Genomic DNA, 15,188 nt, shown 5'->3' on the forward strand with positions numbered 1-15,188 from the left:
ACAATACTAGACCAATAAAAACCCCGATTAAGATTTAACGAAAAGTTCAAATTTCAAAACCAGTCAAATCTTCTCTTGGTATCTTCCTCTGTAGATTTGCACTCCAGATCAGTGTCAATGTTTTTTCCCTCTGTGCAAACTCCTTCTCTTGACAGGTAGATCTCAGAGAGTTCTCACCAGTGGCCTACCTCTGTTGGTGTTTTGGCAGTTCTCCTTCAACTGTTCAATTTTGTTTTGGTTTTAAACCCCAAAGCATCAGATTGTTTCATTGGTGTTAATATTGTCAAAATACTAAATTCAAACTCGATTGGAGTTTGGTATTTTGGGGCATAATTTAAACTGATTGGCTGAATTTGAATTTGTTTTTGTCTCTGGGAAACAGCTACTCTAGCTGTTTGACCAAATGTTACATTGTTCAGAACACTTGATGCTGTGTCAGGTCTTTCTGCTAGCTTTTAACTCTCTTAAAGGTACAGTACCCCTTACACCTTCATAACAGGAACATTCAATTGTTTCATGTTTATAATGCTGAACTGTTCAATGTGTATTTAGTCAAACTTGAGTGTGATGAAATGGAATGAGAAACTAACCTAACGCAAAAAGCTTTAAGCCTGTGACAGCAGATATTTTAAAGCATTGATAAAGTTCTAATTCACGTATAGGAATTGGTCTCATCTCTGGAGATCTCTGAGACACAAACCACAACAATGAATGACAAAATGGAGAACAGTTTGAATTTACTACCTCCAATGCCTTTTCTTTCTGGGCTGGGAGATCCACCCATGCCGTGTGACTGTTGGATTTCAGGGTTCAAGATAGTTGAGAATGATGACTGAGGATGGACAGATGTCAAAATGACCCACAAGAAGATGTTACTCAACCTAGTACTGTGGCTGCGAGATCAGGTCAGAGGTTAGGAATTCTGCAGGGGTTAAATTACTGCTTGCCCCTGCAAAGACAGTCCACAATCTACAAGGCACAAGACAGCAGTGTGGTGAGATAGTCTCACTTGCCTACATGAGTGCAGCTCCAACAACATTCATGAAGTTTGACACCCTGTCCAGGACAAAGCAGTCTACTTGATTGGTAACACATCCCTCCACCACCAACATATAGTAGCAGCAGAGAAACATAGAACAAAGGAGTCACTCAGTCAATCTTCAATATTATGATTATGGCTGATCATTGAGGTCATTACCCTAAACCAATCCTCCATTCCATCCCTTGATCTCTTTAGCTGTAACAGATATATCCACCCCTTCTTGAAAAATTAATGTTTTGGCCTCAACCACTTTTTATGGTCATGAATTCTATGGCTCACTGCTCTCTGGGTGAAGAAATCTCTCCGCATCTCAGTCCTACAAGGTCTACCCTTACCCTTAAACTTTGATCCTTGGTTCTCGTTGCCCTCACCGTCAGGAACATCCTTCCTGCATCTATCATATTTAGGCCTGTTAGATATTTATAGATTCCAATGAGATTCCCCGCAGTCATCTAAACTCCAGCGAATACAATTCTAACTGACTCAATCTCTCCTCATAAGACAGTCATGGCATCCCAGGAATCAAATTGGTAAATCTTTGCTGCACTTTCTCTACAGCAAGAACACCCTTCCTCCAATAGGAGGCCAAAATTCTACACAATATTCCAGGTGTGGCCTCACCAGTGCCCAAAATAGTTATTGCTGTAATGAATTGTCCTGCTATGATGGCCAACATACAGTTTGCCTTGTTTACTGGCTGCCGCACCTACCCACTTACATTCAGTCACTGAAACACAACGATCCGCAGGTCTCATTGGACCTTCCCCTCTCAATTTACAGAAATTTAAACAATAATCTGCCTTCTTATTATCGCTACCAAGGTGAATAAACTCACATTTATCCACATTTACTGCACCCTCCATGCATTTGCCCACTCATTCACCCTGTCCAAATCAGATTACAATATCTCTGCATCCTGCTCACAGCTAACTCTTCCAAACTTTGTGTAATCTGCAAATTTTGAGATGTTATATTTAGTTCTTTCATCTAAATCATTAACATACATTATGAATATATGGGGTTCTAGTCTGTGGTTTTCAAAAGGTGTGGCGCTGGAAAAGCACAGCAGGTCAGGCAGCATTCAAGAAGGACAGTCGCCTCATCAGGAACAAAGAGTTTAAGCTTGAAACGCTGACTCTCCTGCTCCTTGGATTCTGCCTGACCTGCTATGTTTTTGACTCAGATCTACAGCACCTGCAGTTCTCATTTTCTCCTGGTCTATAGTAACTCACTGGTCATTGCCTACCATTCAGAAAAAAAAAACATTTATTTCTACTCATTTTTTCCCATCTGCGAGTCAATTGCCTATCCATCTCAATACACTACATCCAGTCCCATGAGCTTTAATTTTACACATTAATCTTTTCTATGAAACTTTGACAAAAGCCTGGTGACAGTCCAAGGAAGCCATATTTATTAACTTCCTCAGTTACTCTACCAGTATATCCTCGAAGAATTCAATAGATTTGACAAACATGATTTCCCTTTTGTAAATCTATCCTCACTGTATCAGATTGCACTATTTTTTTTGTAAGTGCACTGTCATAGAATCTTTGATATTGAATTAGTGTCATCCCTGGATTTAGCCTCCCTTTTCAATATTGGGATTACTTATTGACCAATCTGTTGGAAGTATTCCTGAGTCTAAAGAATCGTGGAAGATGATCACCAAGAGATTTACTATTTCAAGGGCCACTTTCTTAAGTACTCCACACTGTGGTTATCAGGTCCTTGGGAATTACCAGCCTTCAAACCCATACATTTCTCCAAAACCATGTCTCTGTTAATACAGAATTGCTTCAGTTCTCCATCTCACTAACCTTGTGTTCCCCATTATTTCTGCTACTTTTTTGTTCCCTTCTTTGTGAAGGCTGTAATGAATATGAACTTATTCTGTCAGCCACTTCTCTGTTCCCATTATAATTTACATCTGATTCTGGCTGTAAGAGCCCTCCATTGGCTTTCATCAATCTTTTTCTCTTTACATACCTCCTGAAACTTTCACAGTCAGTTCTTATGTTCCTCGCAAACTCACTCTCATAATCTGTTTCCCTTTCTTTGCTGACTTAGATTAGATTACTTACAGTGTGGAAACAGGCCCTTTGGGCCAACAAGTCCACATCGACCCGCCGAAGCGCAACCCATTCCCCTACATTTATCTCTTCACCTAACACTACAGATAATTTAGCATGGCCAATTCACCTAGCCTGCACATTTTTGGACTTGGGAGGAAACCGGAGCACCCGGAAGAAACCCATGCAGACACAGAGAGAATGTGCAAACTCCATACAGTCAGTCGCCTGAGGCGGGAATTGAACCCAGGTCTCTGGCGCTGTGAGGCAGCAGTGCTAACCACTGTGCCACCGTGCCACCTATAACAACACAGATTTCTAAACAGTTCTCAATCTTCAGGCTTATTGTGTTTTTTCTTGCCAGTTTGTATGCTTTTATTTGCATTTGATACTGTGTCTAACTTCTCTCATAAGCCACGGTTTGGCCATTGTTCTCACTGCACTCTTGCGCCAGACCAATTTTTGCAGTTCACCAATTTGATCTTTGAATGTTTGCCATTGCCTATTCACTGTCATTCCTTTCATTAATAGCTTCAAATCCAGCATAGCCAACTCACACCTCATACTGTCATAGTTTCCCTTACTCAGTTTCAGGACCCTAGTTTCAGAATGAACTACCTCACTCTCCATCAGGATGATGAATTCTACCATGTTATCGTCACTCATCCCCAAGGGTCTCTCGCAACTACATTACCAATTATTCCTTTCCATTGCATATTACCCAGTCTAAGATAGCCTGTAGTCTAGTCAGTATGTACTTTATATAATATGCAAGGCACAAAAATTCGCCAAGGCTTCTTCTAATTCCATTACCATCTAGGAAAAAAAAGGCGAGTAGATGCGTGGGAACACCATCACCTTCACATTCCACTTCAAATGACTCACGATCTGAGGTTGGGAAAATATCACCACTCCTTCAGTGTCACAAGGTCAAAATCGTAGAACACTCTCCTAAATGACATTGCCTATTACTAATGGACTGTTTCAATTTAAGAAGGAATGTAACCACTACCTACTCAAGGCCAACTAGGCACAAGCAATAAATACTGGCCCAGCAATACCTACATCCCAAAAATGAATTTAAAAAACTGATCTCAAAGCTAAAGACAAGTGAATACTCAAGCAGTTTACAGAAGACTCATCTGCTTTTCATTTAACATAGAAACATTGAAAAATACAGCGCAGTACAGGCCCTTTGGCCCTCGATGTTGCGCTGACCCAAGCCCACCTAACCTACACTAGCCCATTATCCTCCATATCCTATCCAATGCCCATTTAAATGCCCATAAAGACGGAGAGTCCACCACTGCTACTGGCAGGGCATTCCATGAACTCACGACTCGCTGAGTAAAGGATCTACCCCTAACATCTGTCCTATACCTAACGCCCCTTAATTTAAAGCTATGCCCCCTCATAATAGCTGACTCCATACGTGGAAAAAGGTTCTCATTGTCAACCCTATCTAAACCCCTAATCATCTTGTACACCTCTATTCTTTGATGGGATGAGGATGTCATAGTCTAGGCGAGCATTTGTTGTCCATCCATAATTGCCCAGAGGGCACTTCAGAGTCATCTAAATTGCTAAGGGTCTGGAGTCACATGTAAGCCAGACTGGTTAAGGATGGCAGTTGCTTTCTCTCCAGGAGGAAGGCTATTGGTATTGTCACTGGACTGTTAAACCAGAGACCCATTGAGAATAAAATGGATGAACTGAAAGCGAGAGTCACCTTCTGAAGGGAAGTGAGTGACCGCTGTGTACTCTGTTTTAGAAACACTGTTCACCCCTTCTGCATCTGACTGTGCCTTACATAGAAACACAGAAAATTGGTGTCGGAGTAGGCTATTTGGCCCTTCAAGCCTGCACCACCACTCAATATAATCATGGCTGAACATGCAATTTCAGTATCCCATTCACACTTTCTCTCCATACCCCTTGATTCCTTTAGCCATAAGCATCATGTCCGGGTCCCTCTTGAATATATTTAATGAACTAGTCTCAACAGCGTCCTGTGGGAGTGAAGTCTGCACAACTCTCTGAGTGAAGAAATTCTTCCACACCTCAGTCCTAAACCAGGGCTAATTCCTTATTCTTAGAGTGTGACCTCTTGTTCTGGACTTCCCCAACATTGGAAACACTCTAACCTGTACAGTCCCATCAGGATTTTACATGTTTCTATGAGAGTCCTCCTCTTTCTTCAAAATTTCAGTGAGTACATGCCCAGTTGATCAGTCTTCCCTCTTATGTCAATCCTGCCATCCCAGGAATCAATCTGGTGAACCTTTGCTGGGCTCCCTCAATAGTAAAAATATCCTTCCTCAGACTAGGAAACCAAACCTGCACACAATACTCAAGGTTTGCCCTCACCAAGACCCTGCATAACTGCAGCAAGTCATCCTTACTTTGATACGCAAATTCTCTCATTATGAAGACCAGCATGCCATTAGTTGTCCTCATTGCCTACTGCATCTACATGCCAAACTTCAGCGACTGTTCAACCATGACATCTAGGTCTCGTTGCACCTCACCTTTTCCTAAACTCCCACCATTCAGAAAATAATTGGTGTTGGAGTAGGCTATTTGGCCCTTCAAGCCTACACCACCACTCAATATAATCATGGCTGAACATGCAATTTCAGTATGCCATTCCCACTTTCTCTCCATTCCCCTTGATTCTTTTAGCCATAAGCATCATGTCTGGGTCCCTCTTGAATATATTTAATGAACTTTCTTTACCCAGAGAGTGGTGGGGGCATGGAATGCGCTGCCAGTGGGAGTGGCAAAGTCAGAATCATTGGTGGCCTTTAAGCGGCAATTGGATAGGTACATGGATAGGTGCTTAAGCTAGGACAAATGTTCAGCACAACATCGTGAGCCGAAGGGCCTGTTCTGTGCTGTATTGTTCTATGTTCTATGCAAAAGCCTTCCTGCTTTTGCAACCTGAGTGTTCCTCAGTTCAGATCACTCAGCGTCCTTGGGCAGGCCAGGGGCAGAGGAGACTGCATCCCAATCAATACCAACTGGTGTTCAGTTGTGGTAACCATGGCAATGTTATTGTTCGCCTAGCCTAGAATATCACACAGTAAAGTGCACATCCCTATGGCATGCCATGCAAGGCAAATCAGGACAGGTTTTTTATGCTTAGTGGTAAGGTCTTGGGGAGTGTTGCTGAACAAAGGAACTTTGGAGTGCTTGAAAGTCAAGTTCCATGTAGATAACATAGTGAAGAAGGCATTGCCTTTATTGGTCAGTGCATTGAGTAAAGAAGTTGGGAGGTCATGTTGTGGTTGTACAGGACATTGCTTCAGCCAGTTTTGGAATGGTGCATACAATTCTGGTCTCCCTGCCACAGGAAGGATGTTGTGAAGCATGAAAGGGTTGAGAAAAGATTTACAAAGATATTGGCAGGGTTGGAGGATTTGAGCTGTCGGGAGACGCTGTATAGACTTGGGGCTATTTTCTGTGGAAGGGCAGAGACTGAGGCGTGACCATGTAAAATCATGAGGGGCATTGGTAGGGTAAATAGGTAAGGTCATTTCCCCAGTTGTGGGAGTCCAAAACTAGGGAGCATAGGTTTAAGGTGAAAGGGGAAAAATATAAAAGGGACCTAAGGGGTAACTTTTCACACTTTGAGAGGCTGGTGTGTTTGGAGCACATTCTTGAGGTTGACTTGGTTGAAGTCACCGTCTACAGAATGAGCTACCACAGGAAGTGGTGGAGACTAGTACAATTGTAACATTCAAAAGGCATTTGGGAGGATATATGAATAGAAAGTGTTTAGAGGGATATGAGCCAAATGGGACTAGATTCATTTAGGATAGCTTGTTGGCATTGACGAGTTGGACTGAGGGGTCTGTTTCCGTGCTGTACATCTGTGTAATTCTATGCCTCTAAGTTCAGTTCCATTATCCTGACAGTGATCTACATACCACCCCTTATGCACTTGAAGAAGTACATAATACTACAAGCAGTCACGAGACAGAATACCCTGAGGCCTTGTTCATCGTAGACGGTGACTTCAACTAGGTCAACCTCAAGAATGTGCTACTAAAATACTACCATCAGGTTTATTATCTCACTAGAGGTCCAAACACCCACGATCATTGGTTTACAACCATCAAAGATGCCAACCACTCAATTCCCCCGTCTGTATTTTGCAAAATCAGGTCACAATGCTGTACTCCTCCTCCTGGCTTACAAGCATCAATTGAAGCATGAGGACACCATACAGAAAGTAGTGCAGCATTGGTCCGAAGTAATGGAAGGATTTCTACAGGACTTAGAGTCAGTGGACTGGTCCATATTCAAGAATTTAGAAGCCAAACTAAATGAGTCTGCCATCACAGACTTTATTCGTAAGCATGCTGAAGAAGTTAATCTGAATATTCCCCAACCAGAAACCACAGGAGAACTGGTAGATACACTCCCTACTGAAATCCAGATCTGAGGCATAAAAGTCAGGTAACCCTGAACAGGAAATCCAGGTACGACCTTCATAACACCAGAGATGCCGAAAGACAATATCAAACTTAGCTTGAGACCCAGACCAAGCTAATGGACACCCATCATTTGTGGCAAAATTATGTATAATGGGCTACAAAGCAAAGTCAAACAGAATCATGACAGGCCAGGATGGAGTCCCTGGTTGTGCACTCAGATCCTGTGTGAATCAGCTGGTAGGAGTACTCACAGACATCTTTAACTTCTCATTATTATGACCTGCAGTCCCCACATGCCTCATGAGGACCACCATCATCCCAGTGCCAAAGAAACATCATGCAGCACGCCTCAATGACTTTGCCCAGTGGCTTTGACTTTCATATTAAGAAGTGTTTTGAGAGATTAGTCATAGCTCATATCAACCCCAGCCTACCAAACTGCCTTGATCCTTTGCAATTCGCCAACAGATGCAACAGGTCCACAGCAGACTCCATCTCTGTGGCCTTACTCACATCCCTGGAAAATCTGGGTAACAAGGTTTCCTATGTCACGTTCCTACTTATTGATGACAGTTCAGCCTTCAACACCATAATTCCAAATAAACTCATTTCTAAACTTTAAAACCTAGATTTCGATTCTCCTTTCTGTAACTGGATCCTCGATTTCTGATCCATAGACCGTAATCAGTAAAATTAGGCAACAACATTTCCTCTATCATAACACCTGTGCCCTGCACGAATACATTCTCAGCCCCCTATATATTCCTAATACATTCACGATTGTGTGGCCAAATTCCATTCCAATTCCATTTACAAGTTTGCTGACAATACCGCCATTATAGATCAGATCACAAACAATGATGAGACAAAATACAGGAAAGAGATTGAGTGCTTGGCAGAAGTGGTGTAAAGACATCAATCTCTCCATCAATGTCAGCCAAACAAACCAGCTGGTCATTGATTTCAGGAAGCGGAATGGAGGGCATGCCTCTATCTGCAACAGGGTTGCGGAGGTAGAGATAGTTCAAAGTGTCAAGATCCTGGGTGTGATGATCACCAACAATCTGTCCTGAAACAATCAAGAAAGCACAACAATGTTTTTTCTACCACAGGAGGCTAAGGATATTCGGCATGTCCACAAGAACTCTCACCATAGAGAGCATCCTATCTAGGTGTACCACAGCAAGGCATGGTAACTGCTCTTCCCTAGACTGCAAGAAGCTACAGAGAGTTGTGAACACAACCCAGATCATTATGCAAACTCGTCTTCCATCCAGTGACTCCATCTATACTTCCTACTACCTCGGGAAAGCATCCAACATAATCAAAACACCTCCCATCCCATACTCCAACATAATCCCTTCCACCCTCTTCTGTCAGGCATAAGACAAAGAAATTTGAATACAAACAGATTCAAAGTCAGCTTCTTTCCCACTGTTAGCAGACATCTGACTGGATCTCTGAAATGTTAATTCAGCTCTCTTTCTCTGCACCTTCTCTGTGACTGTGACACCATATTCTGCAATGTGGTCTGTTACTCTGATGCACTTTGTACGATATGACTTGCCTGTATAGCATGAAAAATAACACTCCTCGCTGTACCTCAGTACATGTGACCAATGATAAATCAATCAGTTACTAACTGTGCAAAAGGTTTACTTCTCACATCACATTTGCCTCTTTTTCTGTGGTGCACTGATTGTTAAGGCAAGAAGACAGGCTCTCCACATTCCACATTTTAACCAAGCGGATTCTCCAATCAGCATCTATATCCCAATGAATAAAAACAATGATTAAAAAAAACACAAAAATCAACTTGATCACACAGGCTGCCTCCTTAAGTCCCAAGCATCAAAGACACCACTCTTCAGGCAATATAATTTCATTCAAGTGATAGAAAAAATTTTGAACCAAGAAACAGTTGAAGGTACTGAGTACCGCAAGACTATCACCTCAGGCAACATCCTGGCTCTCATACAGAAGACTTATAGAACACAGAATGTTACAGCGCAGTACAGGCCCTTTGGTCCTCGATGTTGCGCTGACCTGTAAAAATAATTTGATGCCCATCTAACCTACACAGTTCCATTATTATCCATATGTATATCCTATGCCCATTTAAAAACCTTAACATCAGCGAGTCTTCTACTCTTGCAGACAGTCCGTTCCACGCCCTTACTACTCTCTGAATCAAGAAACTACCCTGATATCTATCACCCCTCAATTTGGAGCTCTTTGCGTTAGCTTTCACCATCCAAGGACAAAGGCTCTCACTCTCCACTCTATCTAATACTCTGATTATCTTATACGTCTCAATTAAGTCACCTCTCAACCTTCTTCTCTCCAATGAAACAGTCTCAGTTCCCTCAGCCTTTCCTTGTAAGACCTTCCTTCTATATGAGGCAACATCCTTGTAAATCTCCTTTGAATCCTTTCCAAAGCTTCCACATCCTTCCAATAATGCAGTGACTAGAACTGCACATAATACTCAGGTACGGCCTTACCAGTGTCTTGTACAGCTGAAGCATGACCTCAAGGCTCCGAAACTCAATCCCCCTCCCAACAAACGCTAACACACTATATGCCTTCTGAACAACCCTATCAACCTGGGTGGCAAAATTCAGGGATTTACGCACCTAGATACCGAAATTTCTCTGTTCATCCACACTGCCAAGAATTTTACCATTAGCCCAGTACTCTGCATTCCTGTTACTTCTGCCTCACATTTTTTCACATTAAACTCCATTTGCCACTTCCCAGTCCAGCTCTGTATCTTATCTATGTCCCTCTGTAACCCACAACATCTTTCCACACTATCCACAACTCTACCTGTCTTAGTGTCACTTGACTGAATTCAAGAGCTAAGCTTTCGATACTAGAGTAGCATTTGACCCCGCACAGCATCAAGCAGCACTTGCCAGATTGAATTCAGTGGCACTGAAGATGCACTGCACTAACTCACAAAGCCTCCTTCAAAAGCCGCATCCAATCCCATCAAAAAGAAGAACAGCAGATTATGTCCAAACATAATTAGATTAGCTTAAAGGTAGATTAAAGGTGCTGTGCACATAATGAGACACTGAGAACATGTGCACAGCAGTTATACCAGGACAAAAGGTCGGTATAGGCACCTGCCATTGGAGAGGAAGGCCATATGTAGGATCTGCCACAGAGGATTCAGGTGAGCGCTTTGATGATCATTCACAGCAAAATGCCTGACAAATTGAAAAGCCAATCAGAAAACTTGCATTTAATATAATGGAGCATGAAGGAGCTCCATAGCAACTTGACACTAGTCATTGGGCAGCGCTTGGAGGCCTAGACCTTTCAGCGTGGAAGCCCTGACCAACTCTAATGAGTATTACTGTGAGCGCTTACCTGAATCCTGTGCAGTATCTATAAAGCTGAGTGAAAACAGCCAATGTTTCAGATTACTGACCTTTCAGCAGAACTCACGTCATCAACCAACCATGTCAACTGTTTTTCTCTCCACAGAGGTCACCAGGCATGCTGAATCTTTCCAGGATTTTCTGTCCTATATTTTAAGTGGCAAGCATCTGCAGTATTTTGTTGATACATATTGCAGATGACAGATATCCCAGCTTCCACTGTGGAACAAGTCAATTCCATCAAAGATCTGAGTGCTACACTGGAATCACATAAGGGTAACCTTAATGTGTGTTGAACTCAGTCTGCTGTTAGCATAGGTTCAAATAACTGTTCAAAAATGCTTGGAGGGCGTCTAGTGATGATTGCTAGGATTACTGAGGCACCACCTCAGTGCCCCGAGTGGAAGTGGTTCTGAGAAAGGTGGGTCTGCTGTTGTCTCACAGGAATGCATCATTTGTCTTCCATTCCATTAGTGCCCTTGCCAATCAGCCAAGCTGCTATCCCCCATGCCCAAAGACTACAGGGCACTACAACTGCTGCATAATCTATATCCAGATGTGTGCTCTCTGTCAATGCTAATAGTAATAGTTTATTGCTGAATGGGCAAAGAGAGAATCGTGCTTACTGATATTACAGCACATGCCGATGTCCTTTATATATACATTATGTTCCCTTCTTTATCCTCCCCTTCTGATTCCACCTCTGCCAGCTTCTCAGCTTTTCAGTTGTTAGCCTGATGGAGGGAGGTTTGCAGTTTTGTTCTGCAGAGACTGATGTTGGGAGCACTTTTTGATACAAATAACTTGGGTTTGGGTACACAGCGCATAGTCTCAAAATTTGCAGACAACATGAAACTTGAAAATATAAAAAAAACAATGAGAAGGATTGGAACATACATCAGTTCTGCATGGACTGGAAAATGAGAAGTCGGAGGGAACATACAGTTTAAGGGAACTGTGATAGAAGGTATGACAGAGGCATTAAAAACTAATAATACAGGAACAAAAGGCTCAGTAGATGTGTGTGTGTGTATACAGGTACATGGCAAGTTGAGAAAGCAGTAAGAAAAAAAAGACAGCCTTGATATCATAAGTAGAGGGATAGAGTGAAAAAGCTGGCAGGATATCTAACCACAGAAATGGGCATAAACAAGTGCTCTCTTTGCCTCACATGCCACTTGATGTAGAAAGGAACCAAAGAAGAAGAGCACACAATAAGAAAAATGTGATACAGGGGCAAGTAGGTGCTGGAATCTGTACGGAAAATAAAAAATGCTGGACAAAATTTGACAACTTTTGTACATGACTAATTGAGCCCCAGTTGGAGCACTGTATACAATTTTGGCACCATTCTTTAGGAAAGATGCCATGACTTCAGGGAGTGTGGAGAGAAGATTTGCCAAAGTAAGGCCAGGAATGAGGGACTACAATTCAGAAGACAGACTAGAAAAAGTAGAATTGATGTCCTTACAGCAGATGAGATATGGTGCTTAAATTTGGTGCTTAAAATCAAGAAGGGTTCTGATAGAATAAATAAGGAGCAAATATTTTTGAGAGGCAGAAGGGTCAAAAATCAGAAGATACGGATTGATGATAAAGAACAAAAAATTTCAGAAGTAATTTTTTATGCAGGAAGACATTATGATCTGGAAAGCATTACCTGGAAAGGTTGAGGAAGCAGATTCCAATAGTAAATTTTTAAAAGAGAAATGAACAAAAATATGAAGGGAAAATACTTTCAGGACTACAAAGACAGGGCCGGTGAATGGGACTAAATGGATAATCTTTCAAAAATCTTGTACAGGTAAAATGTACAATGATTCTATGTTGTAACGGCCATCAGTTTCCAACGTGGTAAAAACATCATGGTACATCAAACTTATTTTCAAAGCCTGTAAACAACAAGCAGAAACCAGTATAAACAACAAAGCACCGCATAAAGTATGGAACTTCTTTTATGCTTGAAAATTGAAGCTTTTTATGCCTGTTTGGCATTATATTTCAAAAAGCGCAATCAAGGAAATTTTTCAATTCTTGAAATACCTCATTGTGATGTGTAAAATATAACCAGTATTACTTATGTTACCTAGAAGAAAGTGTACTAACATAGATTGGGCTTCTGGTTTTAATTTTGTTAATCAGCAATTCTCTTAAAGTGATCATTGCCATTATGAATTTTTTTTTATAAACAATCCAGAATCTCTGCAGGAACACACAGTTGGCTATCCATTCAATGTATATTAAATTACGTTACTGTTCTTCATTCATCTCCTATCTCAAAAGCAATAATTTTCTTTACTAATAGTTTGGTCTACCTATATCTGAGAAGGAGACACTCACTTGCATAATCCGTTCTCTGGTTCCTCAAGTCCGAATCTTTCATCGAAGGTTAGTTGTATTTGCATATTTTCATCAGCTGCTATTAATCTCCACAACAGCACCACATCTCGCGGATAACTCTGAGGAAATCGTGGACTCTGCACAAATCCATCCTCTGATATTGTGATAACTTTTTCATGCTGATGATCATGTACTCCTAATTCAATTAAAAAAAAGGCCAATGTAATTGTAATGCAAAACAGAGGGGTCTTAAATCTCAGCCATGACCAATGGATATTACTTACTTCATTTTGTCAGTTATAAATTGGTCTGGTATAACAGACATGAATCTCACAACAGCTATCCAATAAATGATAATAACACAAGCGAACCAGACCTACATTGAAATATTTGTAATCTGGAGTGTATTTAACCATCCTCTATGCTATAATATTTTTACCAGGTATAAAGTTCCTTCTTAGTGATTGGCATGGGGCCTAAACTTTTATCACATACTTGGCAAAAGCAAAAACGTTGAAAAAATAAATAACACGTGTTGTTAGGATTTCCAGAGTTTGCCATCACTGAGAACTAGACATGTTAGAGGTTTCAAATGGAAAAAAAAACATTAATTCTTCTTCCTGCTGTTTTGAAGATTGACTGTAAACATTAGAAGTAAATATTTTTAATAATGGATTTAATTTTTTTTACATACATTACTCAATAAGAACCATTTAAAACTAATTTGTGCATTGTTTAATCTCGAATGCATTCCTGAGGGTTTTTATTCCACCTTTTAAATAACAAGATTTTTTTAAAAATTAGATTGTTCTTCCTTAAAACCTGCATGGAATGTTCTAAAGCCTTTTTGGCACATTGATATTTTTTGCACTAAAGCCACAACTTACATCAGAAAACTGAAGTGTATCACATCGAATCAGGTTCTCAATATTTTATGATTTGCATGGTGAACATTTGTTCCACTGAGGGAAAAATGCATTTGCAGATCAGCTTTCTTCCTAATGAGGTAGACAGCAGACTACTTAACAAACCATTGCTACTCTTTGGCTTCTATGACCAAACATAATCATCTAGCAAGCAACAATTTGATTTCAGATAGTCAACATGGTTTTGTCAAGGGCAGGTTGTATCTTACAAACCTCATTGAGTTTTTTGAGAAGGTGACCAAGCATGTAGATGAGGATAGAGCAGTCGACGTGGTGTACATGGACTTCAGTAAAGCCTTTGATAAGGTTCCACATGGTAGGCTGTTGGAGAAAATGCAGATGCATGGGATTGAGGGTGATTTAGCAGTTTGGATTAGAAACTGGCTTTCTGAAAGAAGGCAGCGAGTGGTGGTTGATGGAAAATATTCAACCTGGATTCCGGCTACTAGTTGTGTGCCACAAAGGTGTTTTGTGACCACTGCTGTTGGCATTTTTATAAATAACTTAGATGCAGGTGGATGGGTTAGTAAGTTTGCAGATGACAATAAACTTGGTGGAATAGTGGACAGTGTGGAAGAATGTTCCAGGTTGCAGGGGGACTTGGAAAAACTGCAGGACTGGGCTGAGAGGTGGCAAATGGAGTTCAATGCAGCTAAATGTGAGGTGATTCACTTTGGGAAGAATGACAGGAAGACAGAGTACTGGGTCAATGGAAAGATTCATGATTGTGCGGATGTGCAGAGGGATCTTGGAGTCCATATGCATAGATCCCTGAAAGTTGCCACCTAGGTGGATAGTGCTGTTAAGAAGGCATACGGTGTGCTGGGTTTCAATGGTAGTGGATTGAGTTCCGGAGCCACAATGTCATGCTGTAACTATACGAAATGCTAGTGCAGCCGCACTTGGAATATTGTGTACAGTTCTGTTCGCCCCATTATAGGAAGGATGTGGAAGCATTGGAAAACGTGCAAAGGAGATTT

At 41.3% G+C, this 15,188-nt stretch overlaps 1 protein-coding gene across 1 annotated transcript in view; it reads right to left on the minus strand.

Annotated features, from left to right (window-relative positions):
- The window catches only part of pdgfc (platelet derived growth factor c), a 417,573-nt gene that overhangs the window by 257,696 nt on the left and 144,689 nt on the right, over positions 1-15,188 (minus strand). Inside the window, exon 2 of the mRNA XM_060851433.1 lies at positions 13,283-13,478. Within this exon, the coding sequence (XP_060707416.1) occupies positions 13,283-13,478 (196 nt within the window). The remainder of the gene's footprint in view (positions 1-13,282; positions 13,479-15,188) is intronic.

This window comes from Hemiscyllium ocellatum, chromosome 36 (assembly GCF_020745735.1).
Source record: "Hemiscyllium ocellatum isolate sHemOce1 chromosome 36, sHemOce1.pat.X.cur, whole genome shotgun sequence".
NCBI classification, from domain to species: domain Eukaryota; kingdom Metazoa; phylum Chordata; class Chondrichthyes; order Orectolobiformes; family Hemiscylliidae; genus Hemiscyllium; species Hemiscyllium ocellatum.